Source organism: Penicillium citrinum, assembly GCF_028827155.1.
Source record: "Penicillium citrinum strain IBT 23319 chromosome Unknown utg000008l:1.0-2707905.0:1.0-2709502.0, whole genome shotgun sequence".
NCBI classification, from domain to species: domain Eukaryota; kingdom Fungi; phylum Ascomycota; class Eurotiomycetes; order Eurotiales; family Aspergillaceae; genus Penicillium; species Penicillium citrinum.
The window spans coordinates 522,900-545,183 of NW_026622693.1; the positions used below are offsets into that span (position 1 = coordinate 522,900).

General features: G+C 48.0%; 7 protein-coding genes across 7 annotated transcripts; 4 read left to right on the top strand and 3 right to left on the bottom strand.

Moving 5' to 3' along the window:
- Positions 1 to 181: 181 nt before the first annotated feature.
- On the bottom strand, positions 182 to 4,650 carry N7469_008633 (ABC transporter ATP-binding protein; the record flags this gene model as incomplete). The annotated part of the gene is made up of 4 exons (XM_056647551.1): positions 182 to 1,068; positions 1,333 to 3,370; positions 3,428 to 4,091; positions 4,160 to 4,650. 4 exons carry the CDS (start codon positions 4,648 to 4,650, stop codon positions 182 to 184), a joined length of 4,080 nt encoding a protein of 1,359 aa, XP_056497316.1.
- A 705-nt stretch (positions 4,651 to 5,355) lies between these two features.
- Positions 5,356 to 6,036, bottom strand: N7469_008634 (polysaccharide biosynthesis domain-containing protein; the record flags this gene model as incomplete). Its single annotated transcript, XM_056647552.1, has 4 exons — positions 5,356 to 5,404; positions 5,469 to 5,790; positions 5,890 to 5,914; positions 5,992 to 6,036. 4 exons carry the CDS (start codon positions 6,034 to 6,036, stop codon positions 5,356 to 5,358), a joined length of 441 nt encoding a protein of 146 aa, XP_056497317.1.
- A 581-nt stretch (positions 6,037 to 6,617) lies between these two features.
- On the bottom strand, positions 6,618 to 12,015 carry N7469_008635 (uncharacterized protein; the record flags this gene model as incomplete). The annotated part of the gene is made up of 3 exons (XM_056647553.1): positions 6,618 to 8,693; positions 8,749 to 9,012; positions 9,064 to 12,015. The coding sequence occupies 3 exons, from the start codon at positions 12,013 to 12,015 to the stop codon at positions 6,618 to 6,620; spliced, it is 5,292 nt and encodes a 1,763-aa protein (XP_056497318.1).
- An 801-nt stretch (positions 12,016 to 12,816) lies between these two features.
- On the top strand, positions 12,817 to 14,516 carry N7469_008636 (synembryn; the record flags this gene model as incomplete). Its single annotated transcript, XM_056647554.1, has 6 exons — positions 12,817 to 12,847; positions 12,906 to 12,980; positions 13,049 to 13,125; positions 13,189 to 13,467; positions 13,522 to 14,366; positions 14,417 to 14,516. The coding sequence occupies 6 exons, from the start codon at positions 12,817 to 12,819 to the stop codon at positions 14,514 to 14,516; spliced, it is 1,407 nt and encodes a 468-aa protein (XP_056497319.1).
- Positions 14,517 to 15,091: 575 nt separating this feature from the next.
- Positions 15,092 to 16,216, top strand: N7469_008637 (aldo/keto reductase; the record flags this gene model as incomplete). Its single annotated transcript, XM_056647555.1, has 1 exon — positions 15,092 to 16,216. The coding sequence occupies one exon, from the start codon at positions 15,092 to 15,094 to the stop codon at positions 16,214 to 16,216; it is 1,125 nt and encodes a 374-aa protein (XP_056497320.1).
- A 224-nt stretch (positions 16,217 to 16,440) lies between these two features.
- On the top strand, positions 16,441 to 17,555 carry N7469_008638 (D-hexose-6-phosphate mutarotase; the record flags this gene model as incomplete). Its single annotated transcript, XM_056647556.1, has 3 exons — positions 16,441 to 16,683; positions 16,751 to 17,083; positions 17,169 to 17,555. 3 exons carry the CDS (start codon positions 16,441 to 16,443, stop codon positions 17,553 to 17,555), a joined length of 963 nt encoding a protein of 320 aa, XP_056497321.1.
- Positions 17,556 to 18,591: 1,036 nt separating this feature from the next.
- Positions 18,592 to 22,251, top strand: N7469_008639 (DUF3433 domain-containing protein; the record flags this gene model as incomplete). The annotated part of the gene is made up of 3 exons (XM_056647557.1): positions 18,592 to 20,336; positions 20,390 to 21,308; positions 21,364 to 22,251. The coding sequence occupies 3 exons, from the start codon at positions 18,592 to 18,594 to the stop codon at positions 22,249 to 22,251; spliced, it is 3,552 nt and encodes a 1,183-aa protein (XP_056497322.1).
- Positions 22,252 to 22,284: the final 33 nt, after the last annotated feature.

A 22,284-nucleotide genomic window follows, 5' to 3' on the forward strand; every position in this document is an offset into this window, starting at 1 on the left:
ACAGGGCTGAGAATATCAGTTTTGTCGAGTGGCTGAATTGAATCGAATTGGCGGGGCGCGGCCGACGCGGGCACCACGCGAAAGCGAAAGCGGCGAGGCGCTTTGGTGGAGAGTGGAGAGTGACAGCGGCTGGGATGCTTTGATGGAATGACCAAGTTGAGGGTGATTGTGCGACGCTTAATTAATTGGATTCGCCAGCGGGGTCATGGATCAGCTCATATAACTTCCCATCCAGACGTTGAGAAAGGGTTGCGTAAGATCCGTCTTCAACCACGACGCCCTGATCAAGAACGATAACATGGTCCGCTATCTTCATCATATCTTTTGAATGCGTGATTATAATGACAGTCAAATCATTTCGAGTGGCTACAAGTCGATGAATTGTTTCGCAGACAATTTTTGCTCCTGCGGGATCAAGGCTCGAAGTTGCTTCGTCCAGAATGAGAATTTGAGGCTGCCGAAGTAGAGCACGGGCAATTACCAGACGCTGCTTTTGCCCTCCTGATAGACCCACTCCCCCGTCGCCAATGACGGTAGAATATCCCATTGGGAGAGAGGAGATAAAGTCATCGATACCGGCAGCTTGGGCAGCCTCTTGAACGTGAGCCGAAGAAGCCAATCTGGAATGGGTGCTTATTCCATAGCGAATGTTCTCATGAACAGTCCCAGGGAATATGGTCGGTTGCTGGGAGACTACTGCAAGCTGTGAGCGAAGAGTAGGTACATGTAGTCGTAGAATGTCATGGCCTCCAAGTGTCACAGTGGGCCGACCTGATTGGTCAAGAGGGGCTTCATACAATGCAAGCAAAAGGGAGGCGATGGTGGATTTGCCGGAGCCTGATCGGCCTACGATAGCGGTACAGGAATTCTGGTAGACGCTAAGGGAGACGTTCCTAAGCACTAGAGTCTTCGGCCGCGATGGATATCGGAAATTGGTGGCTGTCAGCTTAATTGGCGTCAGATTGGTGGCTTTCAAGTGGCCTTGATGCTCGTGGGATGCATCTCGCGGCAGTCTTGCCAGTCGCAAAAGCTGAGCGGCGATCTCGCGCGCTGTGTTGATTTGAGGGACTGTACAAAATTTAGCATTGACGGGTTAGTGCAATGAAATATTTTCAAGTATTTAAGATCTTACTCCACGATAGAATTTGTGCGGCGTAACCGACGCCGAAAAGAAGCATGGAAAAGACCGTCATTACTCGATTGACGGTAAATTCGTAGCCCACGAGTACTCCTCCATAGTAAAAGATCAACCCTAAAATGATTTGAACTATTAGCGGCCCAGGAATGTGACACTATATGCAGATAACAGAGTGAAAGTATCGGTTAACTTACCATTGGCAAAGATCACCGTCGATTCAACTAGCCCGAAAAGCATACCGGTATATATTGCCCGCTTCAAGCCTACCGTAAGGGCTCGAGACATAGCTTGTGTATGCTTTTGATGGAAATAGCCTTCAAGAGTCAGCGTCCGCACAGTCCGAATTTCAGCAAAAGTCTCAGTGAAGATATCGAAAACAATACTATTCGCAGCATTTGTCCTTCGCTCCCACATTCCATTTGTCGCTTCAAAGCCCCTAGTGATAGCATAGATGAGCGGCCCACAAGCAAGAGCCACCAGCGTCAACTTCCAGCACATCACCAGACTCCAGATGATTGCGATACTGACAATTGTGAGAGCCACGATGACATATCCAGCGAAACGTCCGAGTAAGTTCCGCATGTCCTCACCATTTTGATCTAGATATGCAGTAAGTCTCGGAGCACTGTTGCTGTCTTTCTCGAACCATGCTCGTGGTTGATCTAAGATTCTCTTGAATGCGCGATTACGAATAGTATCCATCCAAGCTTCTCCGGAAAATTCCAGAAAATAATGCATGAAAAATGATGCGAGCCCGTCTCCGAACGATACACCGAGAACAGCTAGAGACCAGACCATTGATAATCTAGCGCTGTCGGCCCCGGCATAGAATGTTGTGAATAGTTTTGAAAGGCAGAATGAGAACAGTGGCGTTGCAGTGGCATGAGCTAGAGAAGATGCTATGCCCAGAATTAGAATCGCTCGTTGCTTTCTTGTCAGATTGGGGAAAATGGTTCCCATTATGTGGGATAAAGGCATTGGTTTTTCATTCTTTGCACGTCGAGGCCGACCAAGTCCTCGTAGAGATCGATGGCGGGAGGGCTTTCGGGGACTCGAAGGCTTTTCCGGACTCTGAGGCTGATTTGTGATCTGTATATCATCGTCGGCGGATACTCTGTCGTTCTCAAGACTAACGGCTGTTATTTCGTTCATTTCAATCGCAGTTGGCGTTGCCGCGAGTGACTTCAACCAATCTTGGGATGGGAGCTGGGTTTTTTCGGGTACAATTGATACTGTCCTCGATCTATGCGAAAGTTTGTTTTCTCGGGTATTGGAGCTAGTTGTTTTAAATTCATTGGGATGACTAGGCTTGTTCCAGTATTTTGTAGTTGCAATGGCAAGTGTACTTGACCTCAAGGCAGTGGGGATGTGATGCTGTGCCCATGTATCTCTTTTGCCTTGACGAGTAGGCGGCGGCATAGCTGGATGCAAATCTCCCAGGCTATCATCTGACTCTTGCTGGTAAAAGCTTGACGCTTTGCTCCAATGCCGTCTAGGCTTCGCTTCGCTGACCTTGCTGGCTTGATCTTGTGCTGAGAAATATTTATCAACCCCAAGCTGTATTTCGATTCCTTGCCAGTACCCCGAGTGAACAATATTTCCCTGATCGAGCACGTAAACGAAATCATCGTCTAGAATATGTGATAGATCGTGCGTGATGATAATCGTTGTTTTGCCTTTTCTCCATTCTCTGATTGATTTCATCACTGCTATGCGGTTTGTCTGATCAAGTGCGCTTGTTGGTTCATCCAGTATCAATATCGGCGTGTCACGCAGTCTTGCCCTAGCTATAGCGACCCTTTGTCGCTGACCACCACTTAAAAAGCTTCCACCAGGACCTACAGAAGTATCGAGCCCCTTTGGTAAACTGTCGATCGTATCTTCAAGCATAGCCAGATCAATCGCATCTTCAACATCATACCTTGTGATATTCTCATGGCTTTTACTGCCAAAGCCAATGTTTCGAAGCACGGAGTCATTGAAGAGGACACTTCTTTGTTCCAGAAGGGTAATGTTGTTCCGAGTCCAGCTTACACAGAGCTCATTGAGACGTTTCCCGTCGATTAGGATTTGCCCTGAGCTGGGGAGGTAGAAGCGCATGAGTAGTTGGCTCAGTGTACTTTTACCAGAGCCACTCTTCCCAATAACAAAGGTTGTCTCCCCCGCAGGAAAAAAGAACGTCGACGGCTGGAGGACGATTGTTCCAGGCTGGCTTGGATATGCAAAAGATACCTACGGCCGTTAGTCCGAATTTCGTAAGCAGTTGACTCGCTCTTGATTTATACTTACATTATTCACCTCGACATCCCCTTCGCAATGAACTGGATACAAGGTCCCTTTCATCTCACTCATTCTCCGACCCTTCGCACGGGTCTGTATTATTGACTTGAGAGATTCACCCGCAACCTTTCCTTTTTCGATAACAATCATTTGTGGAAGAACCTGTTCGATAGACTGAGCCGCCGTAAGACATGCCCAGAATGTCCTCAGAACCTCTCCAGGGGATAGTTGCCCACCCCGGGCAAGCGAGCTCCCATACCAAAACCCTTGCACGAACATCCCGAAAACCATCCATCGGATGAATGCAAATTGTAGTGAGTTTAACCGCGCCCGTCGGAGGTAATGGGATGCAGATTTCTGGATCCTAGTCGAGAATTTCCGAACTTCAAATCTCTGTCCATTGTAACACTTCACTGTATCGATAGAGGCTAATGCGTTATTTGCGACTTTTGAGGCCTGCGCCAGTTCCATTTGCTGATCAATAATGCTCATCTTCATCCTCGCAGACAGGAGTGCGATTATCATCAAGAATATTGGAAACCCCGCCAGTGTAACCAGAGAGAGACGCCAGGATGTATAGAAACCGAGTCCGAGTGATGCCAAAGATCGACATGAGTATTGCAGCAAGAGGCCCAGCGGCTGTGATGTTGCCGTTTTGAGATCTTGTATCTGGCTATATCAATCATCAGTAATTGAAAAAGAGGGAATTAAAGGCTAGAAAGGCAAGCGAGGCTTTCTCACGCTTGTATACGGGAAAGAAGAGCGCCGGAACCCTCTTCCTGAGCCTCGAACCATTCCACGTCCCGACTGAGTAACTCGATGAAAATCTCTCTTTGAACAGTCGATGCTTGAAATTCTCCAAATATCATGAAAGCCGCATAGTATACTCCATTGAGGAACCACCCTGCTGCTCCCAGTGCAATCATCCCCAGAGCCCCGCTTAGTATTTTGCTGTGCAATCCATCATACTCTATGTCTCCATCTCCGAATGCTGTAAATGCATTGAAGACATCGCCTAGGAAGATGGCCAATGCTGTAGTCACACAGCCCGCTAGAAGTGCGAATACTGAGCCTGCGATGATGATGGGTATATGCCTTCGGTTTGAAAAGTAGAAGAGAGACTTCCAGCCCGGCTTTGTTTGTTTCTTTGGCTTGGACTCGTTGCTCTTGTTTTCAGCCCCCTGCTTGAAGTCATCGGCGTCATGTTCGATAAAATGAGATTTCCGAGCCATGGATACTGTGTCTAGCTTGCGAGTGCCGATGTTTTCCTAAATCAGTCATGAATAATATCCTGGAAGAAAGTTGAGAAGAATAGACCATCTTCTGCTTTGATAAGAGGCCCATGACTACGTGCGGATTCTTCGGCCCACTCAAAGGGATCAACACGCTCCAATTCTTTCTATTACTTCTGTAAACCATCGAGAACAATATCAAATATCTGAATGCGGAAGTATTGATGGGTGGCGAAGAAAGATCAGTGAAGAAGCGCAGAACAAAGAGTGGCAGCCAAGTGTTCGGCCTGGGCCATCACGTGTTTCATAGATCAAAGATCACCAGGGACATCTTTCATAGAGATTAGAAACATTCAGACGGAAATAAAGAGTTAAGTCTTCGTAGTAATGCGGTTTATTTGCGGGTATATTGCCAAGCGCCCACGAAGTCCCCTAAAGGGGAGACCCGACCAAGTCCAACTCAGCCAGATCCTATGGAACAAATAAAATCATTTTGTCTATAGATCATAACAGTCACCCATACCCATCTAGTCATCATCCAAGCCAACAAGACCACGAGACCGCGCGCAACCGTTGCATCATGGAGCAAGAAGAAAAAGGTCGGTTCATGCCGTCGGGTGTCGGGCCGGATGTGGAACCATGCTTGTTTCATATCGAGCATGGCGGAGAAAAAGAAGAAAAGAAACAATGCAATCCAGCACTAATCTATTTCTGGTTACGCTCATAGATCCAGTCATTCAGACCGGCGCGGTTACTGGGAGGAAATGCGTTAGTGTCTTCCTTCAAGCTCGTACTTTAATGTTAAGGAGGGTACATACCGGGCAATCTCAACAGCGTAAAACTGCATGCGCACACCGAAGATAGTGGTGTCTTGGTCGTACTCGGCGTCGGCACGGGTACGGATGATAGTTCCAAAGTTGAAGTCCTCAATTTTCTTCTCAAACTGGTTCACCCAGTTGCGCCACTTCTCCTTGCCAGCCTTGCTCTTCATATCATCTTCATTGATGGTGGCGGCGGGATCAAAGTCGGGGAATTCCTTCTTGAACGACTCGTGAATTTCGTCGTCCATCTTGGTCAGACGCAGCTGAGAGCCCTTGACCTTCTCGAGAATGGCCCAGTATGTCATGAGGTGTTCGACGGCTGTAGAAATGAGTGGAAGTGTCAGCCTTCGGAACGCAAGGAGTATGTATGTACCTATGCATAGGCAATTCCACATATTGGATCCAAGTTGTCACGTACCCTTCACAGCGAACTGCTTCTCCATCTGTAGAACAGGTTAGTCATTGTACACTTGATCATGCCGCTTCAGGTACCACCGCTCTAAGGTCAGGAACAACGTACATCCTCGAAGTTCTCGGCATTCTCAGCATCGAATGTCTTAGACATAATGGCGGTGATTTCGGGAGTAATTCCACACGGATTATAAAAGTGAGATGATTTCAACTTAAAGAATGCCAGTGGATTGGAAGTGGGGGGAATTGACTCTGCCCCGCGAACATTTTTTTCCGGGCGGAGAGCGATTCTGCCGTCTTTTTGCTCGCACGACGTCATTGGCCTCCGCTTTTGTGGGCGATTCTAGCAGTTTCCTGCAAAACAAATATTGCTTGTGTAGACTATAAAAAAAACCAAAGTCCGACATCGATGGGAGATGAATATTTAAGTCGATTGGATAGTGTAGTCTGGTGGCTGACCTACTAGGTCACTGGGTTGAAGCATATTTTCAACATAAAAGAAGTTTGTATTCTTTGACAAAACCCTCGTCGAATGGAAATAGATAAAGTACAGAGTACAAAGGTGTAGCCAAAGCAACTTCGAATAATCAATTAATCCCCGCCGAATGCCAAAACATGATGCAGTGATCGCTTATTTTTAGGTATGTAATATGCATGAAGGGAATCGAGACGAGCCCCGAATTGAATGAACAACATCAAAAGGTCAGAAACTTATAATTCCATGAAACGCCATCGCTATGCTAAAGTTCGACGTGATGCATCGTGGGCTGCGACGCGGATATTGAAGAGAAGGTCATCGACCTGGCGGAGAGCATCGGGGCTCAAAGTGGTGGTTTTCATATCGCCCAGAATTCTTTGTAAGGCAGAAGTGATGCCAGTTTCACTAGTGCCCGTTTCAAGAATTGGAGATGGTTCGTTTTGGACTTCAGTAGTGAGTATACTTGTGGTTGGTTGGGACAGGAGCATTGAGTCTTCCTGGGTAGCCCCATCGAGGTCCATAGCTTGTACATCCGAGTGGGATATAGTAAGCTGAGCTGCTTTAGCTGTGTTTTGGGAATCAGGTGCCTGCTCAGTAGGGACAAGCGAGGGCTCGGGCATCGCCGACTTTCCTTCGGTAATTATACTTTCAGGAACCACTTCCTGCGAGTCAAGTTGATTTTGAGAAGGCTGGGAGTCTGCTTCAGTATGCTGATCTTGAGACCGGGCCCCATTTCGAGTGGACCGCGACGAGCGGGAGCGCTGCGACTTAGATCTGGTAGGCACTTCTTCGGGGACAGACGTTGGGTGTTGGTCCTCCAGGCGCAGAGACTTGCGGGATCGTTTCGAAGATGGCTGTGGGGGCACCGACTCCTGGACTGGATCTTGTGACTCGGAAACTTGGGTGGCAGGGAGAGACTCCTCAGTAACAGGCTCGTCCTTGCGCTGAGAACTGCGAGTTGAGCGACGTGGTGTATTTGTCTCCAGATTGGCAGCGGTATTTTGAGGAAGATCTTGCAATGTATCTGGCTCGGTGTTTTCTACATCAACTTGGGCTTCGTCCTTCGTCGACGTAAGTCTAGTCGATCGGCGTCGCTCCTTGGCATTGGCTGTGCGAGCCTCCTGGGACCCATCCTCTTCACGTTTCCTCTTTTTAGAGATTTGCTTGTTGGATTGCTCTTCAGCCGGCTGAATGCTGCCAACAATGTCTATATGGCTGCCTATATCAACAGCAGATTCGAGGTCTTGCTCTAGCTGAGAAGCAATCTGAGTTTCCATTTCCTCGCTAGACGAGTCCATATTCTGCTCCGGTGGTACCAAAGCATTGAAGGCTACAGCAGAAGCCTGCTCACTTCGCTGGCGATTATTCCTGGCGGATCGGGCGGCATTCTTGGTTCTTTTTCGCTTTGAGGCGGACTTGGATTGAGGTGTTTGCGTAGCTGGTGCCTCCTTAGATTTGCCGGGGGTCTCAACTGTCACCGGCGGGACGGGAAATGGACTGTTGTCAAAGCTTTGACCGAGTGCAGACCGAGTTCGTCGACTAGGAGGCCTTTCATCTACCTGAGGAACATCCTCGATTTCCTTTGACTCGCCTTGGGCCTCAGGTTGAGAAGGCGCTGAAGCCATCACCGAATCAATATCAGACTTGGCAGGGCCGTTGGAGACATTTTGATATTCACCGGAGCTCTGCAACATACTTCTCTTGGCCTTCGCAGCTCGGGCGCGCTCTTTCCGAGAGGGTCGCTTACTGCGCTGCTTCTGCGGGCTTGGACTTCGGGATGTCACTTCTGGGGGTGACGAAGGGAGATCAGACGAGTCGGCCATTGTTATCTCGGGGACCTTCAGCACAGGGAATTCCTTATTGGTTGCTGGAGTTGGATCCCTGGTGGCAGGTGTAGGGGACGATCCAATGAAACCCTCATAATTTTCCGTTGGAGCGAGAGTGGGAGTGAGAGGAATTGCAAGGGCAGCATTGGAAGCCTGGAATCGGCGTAAATGGACGGGGGTTTCATATCCTGATTTCCCAGGTGTGTTTGCGGGAGATGAGGAACGGATAGATTCAATCATTTTGAACATTTCACGTCTGTTGGCCTGGGGCTGCACGGTGGGCGCATCTTCCATGACAGAATCTCGGGAGACTTGTTCTTGCGAATTAGCCGGAAGCTGAGGCTCATCATTCGACTCGGTGGTTTCAAAAGATGGTTGTTGCTCTAGGTGAACGACCGGTGACGAGTTGAGGTTCGCAGATCGAGCCTGTGACGCGCGGGTTGAGTGTCGTTTATCATTATATTGGGGTGCAGCTGATACATTAATCGGTTGTTCATAGTTGAGGTCCTAGAGCGTCCGCTATTAGAATTCTGATGATCACAGAACAGACAGTTTGTTTTACCTGTGAAATTTCATCCTGAGGTCCAGCATTGGATGAGGATGCCACGGCAGCCTTCGCTAAAGATTGACCCATGCTGGTTTGCGAGGCGGAAGGATCAGCTGAGCTGGCAGTTGAGGACCAAAAGTCTACGAACCGGTTGTTTCGTGATTGATGGGGTGATTCAAGACCCGCACAGATGATGATCTCAAACTTCTGGAGAGCAGTCAAATGATCGGGCACGGAAGTTTGTAGGACATTGATGACGGCGGAAGACAGTGCGCGACACTTAATAACAAGTCAGTTTAGATATCACAGAATGAAAAAAGAGCTACCTACCGCAGTCATAATCCGACTATCCGCACCGCGCGTAAAATCCACCTTGGAATGTTCGTCTTTGATCCAAAGAGCAAGAGAAGTTTGGAGAAATTCCAAGGTCTGAACTCGAAATGTCGGAATACCGGAGCCCAATAAAGACGTCAAGGATTCCAGTAAGCCTGGGAGACCATGGGTTTCCGATGGATTGAATGTCTCATATGCTGATTGTAGGGTTTTCTCGATAACATCCATGAATTTAAAGGGAAAGGGGGGTACAATTTCCTGTTGCGAGACAGTCTCCATCGTCAAGCTGCTGTCTTGCATGAAAGGAATGGACATGGAATGGTTAAGCAATGCCGTCGCGGGGAAATAAGTATCACGGAGAGGAAGCGATGCAAGACTTTCGGCGACGGGCTCCACGACGAGAGTGGCAAGAGCGCGATCGCCCTTTTCTGTTCGAACCACGCGAATAAAAGACTCTAGGAGATATGCCCACTCTGGAAAAGCGGTTGAGATCTGTACGCCAGCTGCGAGAATTTTGCTGATATTTTCGTAGTCTCGGGAGACAGAGCCATCACGCTCGCGAGAAGACTCGATCGGAAATGATTGCAAAGCATCTGCGGCTGCTCCTGCACTTGCCTTCCATACGACCGCAGAAAAAGATTGAGTACTGAATGTTGACTTGACTTGGATGGTGGCGAGATTCGCACATTGCCGGAGAAGCTCAAGACGAGAACCACGAGAGATTTTACTTTTGCAGGCAGCTTCCACGACATTATTCACGAGAGCTGTATATGATGGTGTTGGCGTTGAGATAAAACCAGTAGAGCTGACTGTCCGTAAAAGGTGTAGAATAGGGCTGTCTGGAGTGGTCCCCGCTGTCGAGTCTCGTGTTGGCGTAGTAGCAGTTTGGAAAGTTTCCTCGGTGGTTTTGATTAAGAGTTTCTCCGTGAAACAAATGCCACCAAGAGACGAGATCATTGTTGTTGACAGGAATCGAAATCTCTCGAAAAAGATATCAGTGGAGTTGTCGCCCACAGCGTTGAGGGACGACGGCCCAGTGGACCAAAGACGATTTAAGAGCCCAAGAACACTTGCAATCGCTTGCACCGATTCACCCGATGGTGTTATTTCCTTGTTCGAAGCAACAGACATAGCACTAGAGAAGCTGGTCCAGGCAAGAGCAATATTTGACTTCTCGAGGTGATCTTCATTCCATAGAGAGGACTTGAGAAGGGACTCAAACACTCTCACAACTGATGCAGCTCTTGATCGCACCCATCTCGGGTCCACAGAGGGCAATTCCTCAGCTTCGATCCTAGTAGAATCATTCACGCGGTCCTCTGTCCAAACTTTAGCCTGCGAGGCCCATAATAGATTCACCAATACACGAGAAGCACTGTCGCTCAGAGCGGGAGATGTGGAGAAAATACTTGTGAAGGGAAAAGAGACATACTCCTCCCACACTGAGTCGAGGTACTGGTGAGAGGGTGATGGGCGAAAGGCGTAATATATAAGGTTATGATAACTTGCCAGAGCCAGTGAGGTTGTGGATGATCCCGACTTCTCTGCCTTTTTGCGTTCAAATTGTGAGAGAACGGGCTTTCCTAGCATCTTCAGTAGCGAGCGGCTTGTAGACTCTCCGGGTCCAACGGCATTAACGAAGCGGTTCCAGCCAATGATTGCCTGGGCTTTGATGGCTGGTTCGCTACAGTTGAAGCACTTCTGAAGCACAAGTACCCATTCCTTGAAGTGATCCCATTGATCCAGACTGCGCGACTTGTTCCGCAGAAGAAGGATAATGATGCTCCAGATCTGAGGAACATGGACACCGCTTTCCAAGGTGGCTATCATACGCGACATTCGTTCCCGAATCTCCGTCACAAGCTTTCGATCCTTTTCAAGGGGCCTATCGAAAAGCTCGCGAATGCTTTTCGATAAGACAAGGTTCGGTCCCATCGTCAGCGCAATTTGGAAACCCAGAGCAATGGCCTTTAGTCGATTGTCTTTCATGGGATGAAGCAACCCAAAGATGAGCTGCTCAATCCAGAGAGAAGCTTGGGAGACAAATGTAGATTTGGACTGAACGAACAACCGCTGGTATATGCTTAGTCGGTGCAGAGCTATCGCCTTCCCGGTGACGTGGTTGGTGACGTCCTGCAATGCTGTAAGAAGGCGAGTGACGCGGGTATTGTTCATGATTTTGATGCCGAAGTTTTGAGTGGAGAGGATGGACATGTAATGGGTCAAGACAGATTTAGGAATTTTGCCTTCCTGAAGACAAGTGATCGCGTGCTCGACAATAAAGACCTTGAAATCTTCCGGTAAAAGTGTAGAGATATCATTATGCCAGACAAAAGCGGCGGACAGCTTCAGAGCCTGGTTGGCGAGGTTCGTATCTAACGGCGCACCATTGATCAAGTCGCGATTGACATCGCGCTGTATAAACCCAGTTATCATACCTAGCTTCTCCGCGACGTCTCTACCGGAAGGAATTCCATCATATGTTCTGAGCGCACCAAAGAATTGCATATAAGCGTCAAGACGAGACGATATTGACTCGCCCGCCAGCTGTTGGATGACGGATTCGAGGAGCATATCGAGGGATTCGGTGGTGAATTTATCGACATTCGGCGACCAAACGGGTATCGGGGAACCAGTTTCTTTCAGGATAGATTTGAAGGGTCGCACATCGGATGATAAAGGACTCCCGTGGTGCGGACTCTCCTTCACGTCAGTTGATTTAGCATTCCAGGGCGAGTGTATCTCGGTGTGCAGCCATGGTGAGAAGGTCACGCGCTTCGAGCCCCGACTTGACGGAGGAGCCCTAGAAGAATGCGCCTGTTGAGGCGTGTCTCCCGGGGTCTGCGCGGTAATTGGAGTACGTTCAAGCTCTTGATTCTGATCGATTCGGGGACCCGGTCTCGGAGGTGTTGGCGGACGAGCAGGGAGAGGACCGAGGGTCTCCACCATGGTTTTATTTTTCTCTCTTCTATAGAAATGAAAAAGGAAGAAGAAAAAAACTCAAAACCATTGCTGGGCGGGAATAGGGTAGAAGGAGAGAATCAATGGGGTGGTGTCATCCATGAAGATGGAAGAAGGGGAGGAAGATGGATGGATCAGCTTTTGGCGTATCAGAAGGAAAAGTAAAGTTCGGACGCGCTCGTCGCGGAATCGCGTAAAGTGGCGCGAGTTCAGGCATTAAGGCAGCATTGCATAGATCAACCATAAGCTGTACAAGAATACAACTAGACTTGTGATAATCAGGGATGATGAAATATTAGAGATAAGATGGAGTACATACTAGGTCCATTGATTTTAATTGATAGAGTGTGTTGTAACTGGAATATTATGATTTGTAGGAGCAGCTGTAGTATTGGGTGAACTATACTGTACGTTTTGTTGTAATTGGTTGAGGAAAAGAACATAAAAAAGAAATCCCAGAAAATAGAACGTCCTCTCATTGTATCAATATAGTCATTCATTTTAAGTGGTGTGTTATTAGTACAAATAATCAAACTGTATAGTACTTGGATTTACTTGAAGAACCAAGAAGCTCCGGTGGGGCTCGTTCTTCCTTGGGTCTTCCCCGCGCTTCCTTTTCTTCTCTCCCTCCTAAGTTCATTTCTGCGAATATCTTAAACCGAGCGAGTTCTCTGCTTGGCAAACAAAAGATATTGCCGACCCCTCTGGTAATATCCTGGAGAGCTCGCATTTATCTCACCATAAAGTACCCTATTTACTCTGGGTACTCCAAGCAGGCCTCCTAACAAGATGATGGCAAATGGCCAGCTCCAGGGCACGGGTGAGTTGAGGAATCCCAGGTCCCATATATGCGGAAAGAAACCTAACAGCAAAATTAGGGAACCCTATTAACTTGCCCCAACTGATGGAAACTCTCCAAAAGGATCTACAAGACAACCACCTTACGTCGGCGCGTGAGTTCACATTCAACCCTGTCGACTCCGTGTGACCGTCAAAATAACCTTGCCTACCTTTGTTATAGACCGCGTCCAGATTCTGCTTGCAGTGCGCCAACATGGTACGAATCCAGCCGAAGCCGGTCCTATCTATTGCAGCAATGTACGGCGGTGACATCGCAAAACTATAAGGCATATAAAAAGGGAGATCTGACGAATGATGCAGGGAATCAACACGCTGATGCAATATGGAGTCGATGGAGAGACGGCTGATGTCCGTCGAGCTGCATTGCGTGGCGTGGCAAATGCTCTGTTGCTCGATCCGAAAATGCGACAGATTTTCGTGAACACTGGATACGCCGGCAGACTGGCCGAACGACTGAGGACCGAGTGTTCCGATGACGAGATGGTCGCGAGTCGCATCCTCTTCCTGGCCACCTACGACACTACCTTGGATTATGAGATGTTGATCAGAGAGCACTCTCTGGGAGATAATGTGAACTACGTGAGTTGATATGGAATGGCCCGCCCTCCCTCATTCAGGCACTGACAGATCCAGCAACTCTCCCGACACGCGAAACAATTTCCCAGGTCTGGACGGGCTTCGCTGTCACAAATGGATGAATTGGCCCTCATCGATACCCTCAAAGTCATCTTCAACGTCTCCAAGATCTATCCCGACTTGGCCACCTCATTTTCACCTTCTATCACACATATTCTGAAGATTATCAGCCGCATTGAAATTCCCGCAAAGCCCCTGGATGGGCTTCTCAGTTACCTGATCAACTGCCTCTCCGTTCTCGATCTTGAAGGGAAGAAGGGTAAAAACTTTGACAGTAGTACTCTCTTCCCGACATTCGATAAAAACTGCAACGTGGATAAATTGATAAATATTCTCGATCAGGCAGTCTCACTATATGGCCCCGGGGAATTAGAAGAGAAAGCCATCCCACTTCTGCACTCCCTTATAGTGGTACATGAGGTGGCGCCAGACGGAGCTCGTAAATACATGCAATGGCTACTCTTACCAGAGGATAATGACCGCAGCCAGCCAATCGGTCAATCCGACACTCTTTCTTCGAAGCTTCTGCAGCTGTCAACTAGCCCTTACCCTAATTTGAAAACAGGCATCTCAGAGCTTATGTTTGTTCTTTCTGGAAAGGATGCAGAGAATCTGACTCGTCGCATTGGTTATGGATTTGCTGCAGGTTTCCTTGCATCCCGTGGCATGGAAATCCCCCAAACTGCTCGCGAGGCATATGCAACCAATAATGAAGGGCTGGACCCGGATGTGAACCCTATAACTGGCCAGCGATGGACCGCCGAACCAGCAGATACGGGTCCTCCTATGACTATGGAGGAAAAGGAACGCGAAGCAGAGAGACTGTTTGTGTTGTTTGAAAGGTACGAACATTGCAGCCTATAGTATTCACATTGTTCTAACATCGAAAAAGGGCGAGAGCCAATGGCCTATTGGGCGTTGAGAACCCCGTCAGACAGGCTGTCGAGGCGGGAAGATTCGAAGAATTGCCCGATGATGCTGATAGCGATTAGTCGCGAAAGAGCACTTAAATGGCCCCAGCTCTTATATATGAGAGTGATATGGTGGCCGAATATTTGGAGCCCGTATCATGAATTTCGGTCATCTAGCGCATTCTCCACCACAAACAGCGCCAAATCGAACATGATGTACATAAACCGACTTTTTACACATACCACTTCCTGTGACATCTATAGAAATGGAGCAATGATGCAGTCAATCTTACTTCAGCACGATCTGTTATACCCGGGCTGTCCCTGTTGTGCTAATACTTGTCCTATCCTGCTGGTTTCTTTAATGTGGCCATCTGATCGCCACCCCCCCCCCCCGAAAACCAAGGCATATAGTTGGACATAGTTGCAATCGCCAGCCAAGGAGAGGATGGCCCCAAGCTATGGAGAATTACCTGAGATCTAGTCTGGGTGAGTGGTGGCTCTGAATGTCACTATGATGCCCAGTGGCGGAGCGCGCCACCCAAGATTCGGGTTCATATAAAGTGAAATTTAAGATAAAGATGTATACTCATACTATAAACAAGTTCATCTTGTTTATCTCGATTAATTGATTCCTACGGAATATCAACTACAGCATGGCTACACCTGGAACGCAGTACATGATGCAAGCTGGTCTTGCATCAGGCCTGTCAGCAACAGAAGGCATACACTCGCCACATCCTCGACCAGTGGACCCCAATCTAAGTGATCCATTCCAAGTACTACCTCCCGATCTTATACCAAATTCACAAACGCGAATGGCACTGCATGGTCGGGGCAGACAGGATATTCTTATCCCATATATGAGCATCGGTGCCTGGTCATGGGGCGACAAAGCCACCTTTGGATACAATGCAACTCGAGATCTTCCAAAGATCCACGCAGCGTGGCAGAAATTGAAAGAGGTTGGATTGACATTCGTTGACACCGCACAGGCATATGGTGATGGAGAAAGTGAAAGAATCTGCGGCACACTTTTTGAAGGAATGCCTCGCGATTCGTTCGTTGTACAAACCAAGTGGCACTCCACATCGACTCTCAAAAACACACTATTTCAATCAAGTGGTCCTAAGAAAATGCTAGAGGGATCACTTAGTCGACTTGGTCTTGAATACGTGGATATCTACCTCGTCCACGGACCAATCCACCCAAGCATGATATCAACCGTCGTAAAAGGATTGACAGAATGTATCGAATCCGGCCTCACACGTGCCGTCGGAGTCGCAAATTACAACACAGACGAAATGATTAAAATGTATGACGAACTAGCAAAAAACGAAGTTCCCCTCGCCGTCTCACAATGCGAGTATTCCATTATCCGCCGTCTTCCCGAAACAAGTGGTATGATTCGCGAGTGTAAGAAACGAAGTATTTGTTTTCAGGGATTTGCTTCTTTAGCTGAGGGTCGATTGACGGGGAAATATTCGCGTTTCAACCAGCCTCGTCGAACATTGCGTTTCAGTAGTTATCCGATGCATATGTTAGAACCGACTATCAATGTGCTCAAGGCTATTGCGGGTAAACGCCGGGTTCCTGTTCCTGCGGTTGCATTGAATTATTCGATTAATAAAGGTGTTGTTCCGTTGGTTGGTATACGAAATCCTGAACAGGCTGAGCAGGATATACAAGCGTTGGGATGGAGGTTGACGACTGAGGAGATTGAGCAGATTGAGGGGGTTAGTATGGAGGGACAGACGTCTTCAATGCTGCAGCATGGTTAGTTGTAGCTGTATTATCCAGAATATAATCCAATGAAAGACAGTTTTCCGAATTCACATCATCGTAGGAGGTGTTGAAGTATTGAAGTGATATAAAAAGGTGAAAAGGTGAAGTTGAGGGGAAGAAGTGGGGCAGTTCCCCCCCTCAACTCCAACTGCAACTTCAACTCCAGCGCTTTTTCCCTTTTTGTCTTTTGTCATTTCTCACCTTTCTCTACAATTCCACCATGGATCGATCCAAGAAGCCATCTGCCATCGGAGTGGGCGGTTCTCTCCCCCAGCCCACTATTTCCATTAAAGATAATGTAGTCGAGACAAGCTTACCATCCGGCGAGTCTGTCACCGTTCAACTGTATGGAGCCACCGTGACTTCATGGAAATGCAATGGTCAGGAACAGCTATTCTTGAGCCAAAAGGCCCATCTCGATGGATCTAAGCCTATTCGTGGTGGTATTCCACTTGTCTTCCCGGTATGTTCATTCCTTTGGAGCTCTCAAACAGCATGAAATGATCAAAATATCCTGATGATATTAACAGGTCTTCGGCCCTCCGCCTCCGAACCACGCAACATCTTCCCTCCCTCAACACGGCTTCGCTCGGAATTCCAACTGGGAGTTCTTGGGCAAGTCTGCTTCCGAATCTGCCGAGACTGCGGGTAAAGAGAAAGCTGATCTTGCCGTGAAGCTGGACTTTGGATTGTCGCATAGCATGTTGACCGAGGAGTCCCGGAAGGCTTGGCCCTTTGAGTTTGGTCTGGTGTATAGCGTTACCTTGACGAAAGATACACTTGAGACATCACTACAGGTTCGCAATGAGGGCAAGCAGAATTTCGAGTTCCAGGTCCTCATGCACACCTACTTTGATATTCAGGTATGAGGGATACAGACACCTTTCGTTTATTGTCATTGTCATGACTGTCTTGGTGCTCTGTACTCTGTCCTAACAGGCACAATAGGATATCTCCAACATTCGCGTCAAGAACCTCGAATCCAAGATCTACGCCGACAAGACCCGCAATGGAAGCTCACACACCGAGACATCCGCCGCACTGGCCATCACCGAAGAAACCGACCGCGTCTACAAAGAACTCGACCCCGCCGTGCCGATTATCATCTCATCCGCCAAAGACGACAAGCCTCTCTTCTCTATCACCCGCGAGGGTCTCACCGACGTCGTTGTTTGGAACCCATGGATCGAAAAGGCAAAGGGTATGGCGGACTTTGGCCCCGATGAAGCGTATCAGAAGATGCTCTGTGTTGAGGCTGGTGCGGTATCTGGCTGGCAGACACTTGAGGCGGGAGAGGCTTGGGAAGGGGGCCAAAGTATTAAATCTCGCCTGTGAAATGATACGACCTGATGTGTTCCCTCGACTTACGTGATCTTTGATGACTTGAGATGTTGTTACGCTTCTACTCCGTACAATTAAGGAGATTTCAAACCCAATAGAGTTCGATCATCCTGATGAATTGGCAGTTCCATTTGTCCATCTTTTGCCCACCTCGGCTGGTGACCCCACCGCGGCCTGTTTGGCCCCCCCCCCACGAGATGCTCGATCCATCGGTTTGGGATCAAATAGCTCATTTAATGTTCTGATGAAATCCTCCCGCTGTCAACTCCGTATTTTTTTTTGAAACGAATTAGAGAAATGGGAGGTTCTGGCCGTAGGTCTCTACAATACACTGCGTATGATATCGATTTACATAGGTCTATCATCAATCAAATAGTAGTAATTGAGTATAACCTACTAACTTCTCCATGAAGTGTTCAGCAAAATCGGACATTGGATATGTACTGCATCCACAAATGGATACTTCGAGATGATAACATTTGACCGGGTTCAACCTCACACTGGGATATCCTCTTATATCAAACAAAATACTGTTCTGTCACACATTCCTTCAAGTCACGGTGGGTCGAACTAATTCCAAGCTGCATCGCCCCCAAATTGCGAGTGTCAATCACAAACAGTCTTCTCATCGCCCTGGACTCTCCCAAAGATGAGGATAATCATCTATCAAACAAGCCACGATGACGGGCGCCTGGGTTAATCTTCTAAATGGGGAATATTCGTTACTCCTTCATGGATGAATCCCACTTAAGCGCCAGCCCCAAACTCATAAATATTCAAAACTTCCAAAGTGGTTTCCCCCTTGACTGCCGATCACCGGGTTAAAAAGCAGGGGTCCCTCCGAGCTGCAGCAAATCAGCACGAGAATAATTTACCTGAGGCTCATGCCAATATGCACGATTTCTTCTCCACGGCTCGTTCACTTACACCCTCGTTTGATTTGATTTAAAAGATTGACTCTTCCTGCTTCCCCCCACTTCATGTTCTTTTTCACTTGAAGGGCTGGTCGACTTCATGATCGGGCGTCGATATGCCGACCCAACGCTTCGCGCCTATCAAGACCTTCACGCTTGACAGCGTGAAAGAGGTTGGTCGCAAGGTCGGTGATAAATATACACTTTATAATGGCACCGGATGGCGACCGGCATATCTCCAACGGCGAGTATTGATTCTCTTCATCCTGCTATTCGCCGGCCTGATAGCAGCATTGGAGGTTCTGGATCATGTCTCGAACGTGAATTATGGAATTGCTTCCTCCATTGAAAGTCGTCATTACTCCTGGACATATGGTCCAACCGCTATCCTGACTATAGTTGCCGCTCTATGGGCGCGAGTGGAATTCCAAGCAAAGCAGAATGCTCCTTGGCGAGCGCTGCAAGATCGAACGAACCCTGCAGAGGCGAGTCAGAGCTTGTTGTTGGATTATGTATCTGTGATGCAGCCGGTCGCGCTATGGAATGCCCTCAAGAAGAAACATGCGATTGTCGCATCAGGAATTTCTTGCTCTTTACTACTTCGTCTAATCATCGTTTTCTCTACCGGTCTTTTCGCTCTACAGGAAATCCCCGTCACTAGGAATGTGGACATCGAGTTGATCGACGTCTTTGATGCTTCGAATCCCCAGTTCAATTCATCTGATGCAGCACCATTTGATATACTGAACGGGGTTCTCTTTAGGAATGGAACTTATCCTGAGGGTACCAACAAAGAACTTGTTTACCAACGATTCGCAGCTCCAAACACTTCATCGGACGCGATTCTAAGCGCACCTGTTCTGGCACTCACCTCCCGTATGAATTGCGAACCTGCAGAGGTTAGCATCGATGAATGGCAATGGGTGCAGGGTGGTATGACCTCGGAGACGCGCAGCTTTCTTAATTTCTCAACTCCATCCTGTACGCTCGACAAAGTCGTTATTGAAATCCCGAACAATGATATCCGCTATGTGACAACGTTTCAATCCGGTAAATGCGTGGAGAGTACTCAGGGATCAGACGATATGCGCCTTTTAATCGGTGCTTTCCACGTCAATCAGACGACCGTCTTTTCAGGTGCCGGTGCCATGGGGTATGATATCAGGGCGAATGTGTCTATTATTCGCTCTGTCCAAATGCTATGCAGTCCATCGTATTCCCTTGCAATGGTCAATACTACATACAATGCGACTGAGCCGCTTAAAGCCCAGGTCGAAAGCCTTCCATATACTGGCCCGTCTAGTCTGTCGGGTATAACTGGCTGGGATATTGCCGGACAGGTGGCGGGAGGTGAGCAGGAAAATGATATCTTCGCACCAATTGTTTATCATGATCCCTTTTCTATCAATGGTAGCGGAAATTCATCTATTGCCCATCCAATCGGAATGGGTGCATGGCTTGCTGGAAGAACTGGAGACATTGACATTCTGTTTGAAGATGGGGCATTGACTAACATATCGAGCTCATACTACCAAGCTATGGCGGCACAATTCATGCGAAAAGGCCTTGTTAAGCACCGGAATTCTACCTCTTCAGGGTCAGCAATTGTCAATGAGCAACGGGTTGTGATGACGGAGCTCCCGCTTCGTGTTATCGAGACTTGCCTGGCTCTTAATATTCTTCTCGCGATTGCGATGGTTGTGCTCAGTTCGAGGTCGAAACCTGTATTCGCCCCTTGGGATCCCAATACGTTGTCTGGCATTGCCAATATCCTATCTCAGAGTGACACACTCACTGAGACTCTCAAAGGGACTAGTGCATATTTACCGGGTGCTCTTCGTGCTCGACTCGAAGGGAGCCGGTATTTTTTCTCATCGAACTGATGACGGATTCTTAATTGAGGCTGTCGACAAGGGGGGTTATTGAAAAATCCGATGAACAAGCTGAACAAGTTGAACAAAATGGACAACGCGCCATTCCAGAGACACCATCCAAACCGCTTCCTTCTCTTGGATACCGTATTGCCATTTTTGTCACAGTGGCCCTGGTAATAGTTGCATTGGAAGTCGTTCTATACGAATCTCAGAAGAGCAATGGTCTTGGAGATGTGCCAAATAATGAATACATCCATTATGCTTGGACACTTGTCCCCGCCACCGTCATGGTCTCATTGAGTCTATCTCTCGGAAGTATCGATTCCAACACTCGACTCTTTGCACCATATGCCCGTCTACGATCAGTGGGAGCAACCTTCCAGGAGTCTCTGTCTCTTGATTTTCGTGACTCGTTGGACATCACTCTCATTATCAAATCAATCCGAACCAAACATTTTTCTGTCCTCGTCACAACCTTGGCTGCTCTAACAGCCTCATTCTTGACTATCGTCACAAGTGGTTTATACTCGCCCATTGAAGTTCCTCGTCAACTACAAATAAGCCTTTTTCGCAACGACACTTTCGATCGCTATCCTCCGACATTTGTTCCCTCGGGCACCGACATCGGCTTCGAGCAAAGTATTATCACGGCTCAGTATATCATCCAGGCGAACTTGACCTACCCACGTTGGACCTACGAAAATCTCGCCTTTCCTAAACTGGAACTCAGTGACAAGGTCAAGAGCCAAATTGAAAACGAATCTTTTGTTGACCTCTATGTGCCTGCGACACGCAGTGCCCTTGTTTGCAAGATGATTCCATTTTCAGATTTTAACAAGACGGTCGTGACCTACTATGACAGCTCAATCAATGTTACCAAGGTTCCCAAAATGGCTTGCCCTCCATACTCGATCGATCAAGCATGGAATGGAGACAATAGCTGGGAAACATTATCGACGGTAGGTGAGGGCACATTCGGCATCACAAGGGATGCTACCAGCTGCATGACCAAAGGAAATATCACAGCCAATGGAGGAGCAACGTATTACTGGGGCCATTATGAGGGGTAGCACCCTCCAGCATGCAGCAGGATTGGCTTGCATGCCTGGAGCAGAGACAGTCAACACCAAAGTGCGATTCAAGCTACCAAGCTTTGACTTGGATTTAGAGCATCCGCCTCAACCGGATGAATCTTCGGTCACCACAATAACCAATCAATATCTCCCCTTTGAATCATTCAAAACATCGACCGACGTCAAGATGATGGATACAGTTTTTGATGCTCTGACAGCTGGGAGATACGCAATTCCGAAAGAATATCTCTCAAGGGCCGACAAAGTCGACGAGGTCGTGAAAGCAATCAAATTCCAAGATGGAATTATCAAGGCACAGATCTACAGCAACAACACTCGTTCATCAAACAGCTCACTCGGGATCTCATATCGCGGCGAAATCCAACTTGGGACTCGACTCAGACTCTTCCAAGATTCTATTTCAACCAGAGTTTTGGAGTCGTTGCTTGCATTTATTTTGGTTCTTGGGGTATTGGGATCTATTCTCATTAATACAGACCACATTCTACCAAATAGTCCGTCTAGCATTGCTGCAATGGCTAGTCTACTGGCTGACTCCAACTTTCTTCACTGGTATCGACCAAGTCCCGAAGAAGATTCGAGCATCATCATTCTCGGTCAGAAACTGTTTGCAGGATGTCGTTTCTTCATCGGACGTCGAAATCAGACTGTGGGTTCGTCTTCCTCGGCTGCGCCTGAGTCGGAAACGCAAGATGATTTTACAGTCTACGTTGATCATTCGCCTCGAAAAGATCGTTTGCTGGCAGGGAACTCTCCCCAGCCTCGTGGACCAGGCCCAGGAGACGAGACTGGGAACTCCTCCGATTAGAGATGATTTCAACAACTGCCTTTTCATTGCGTA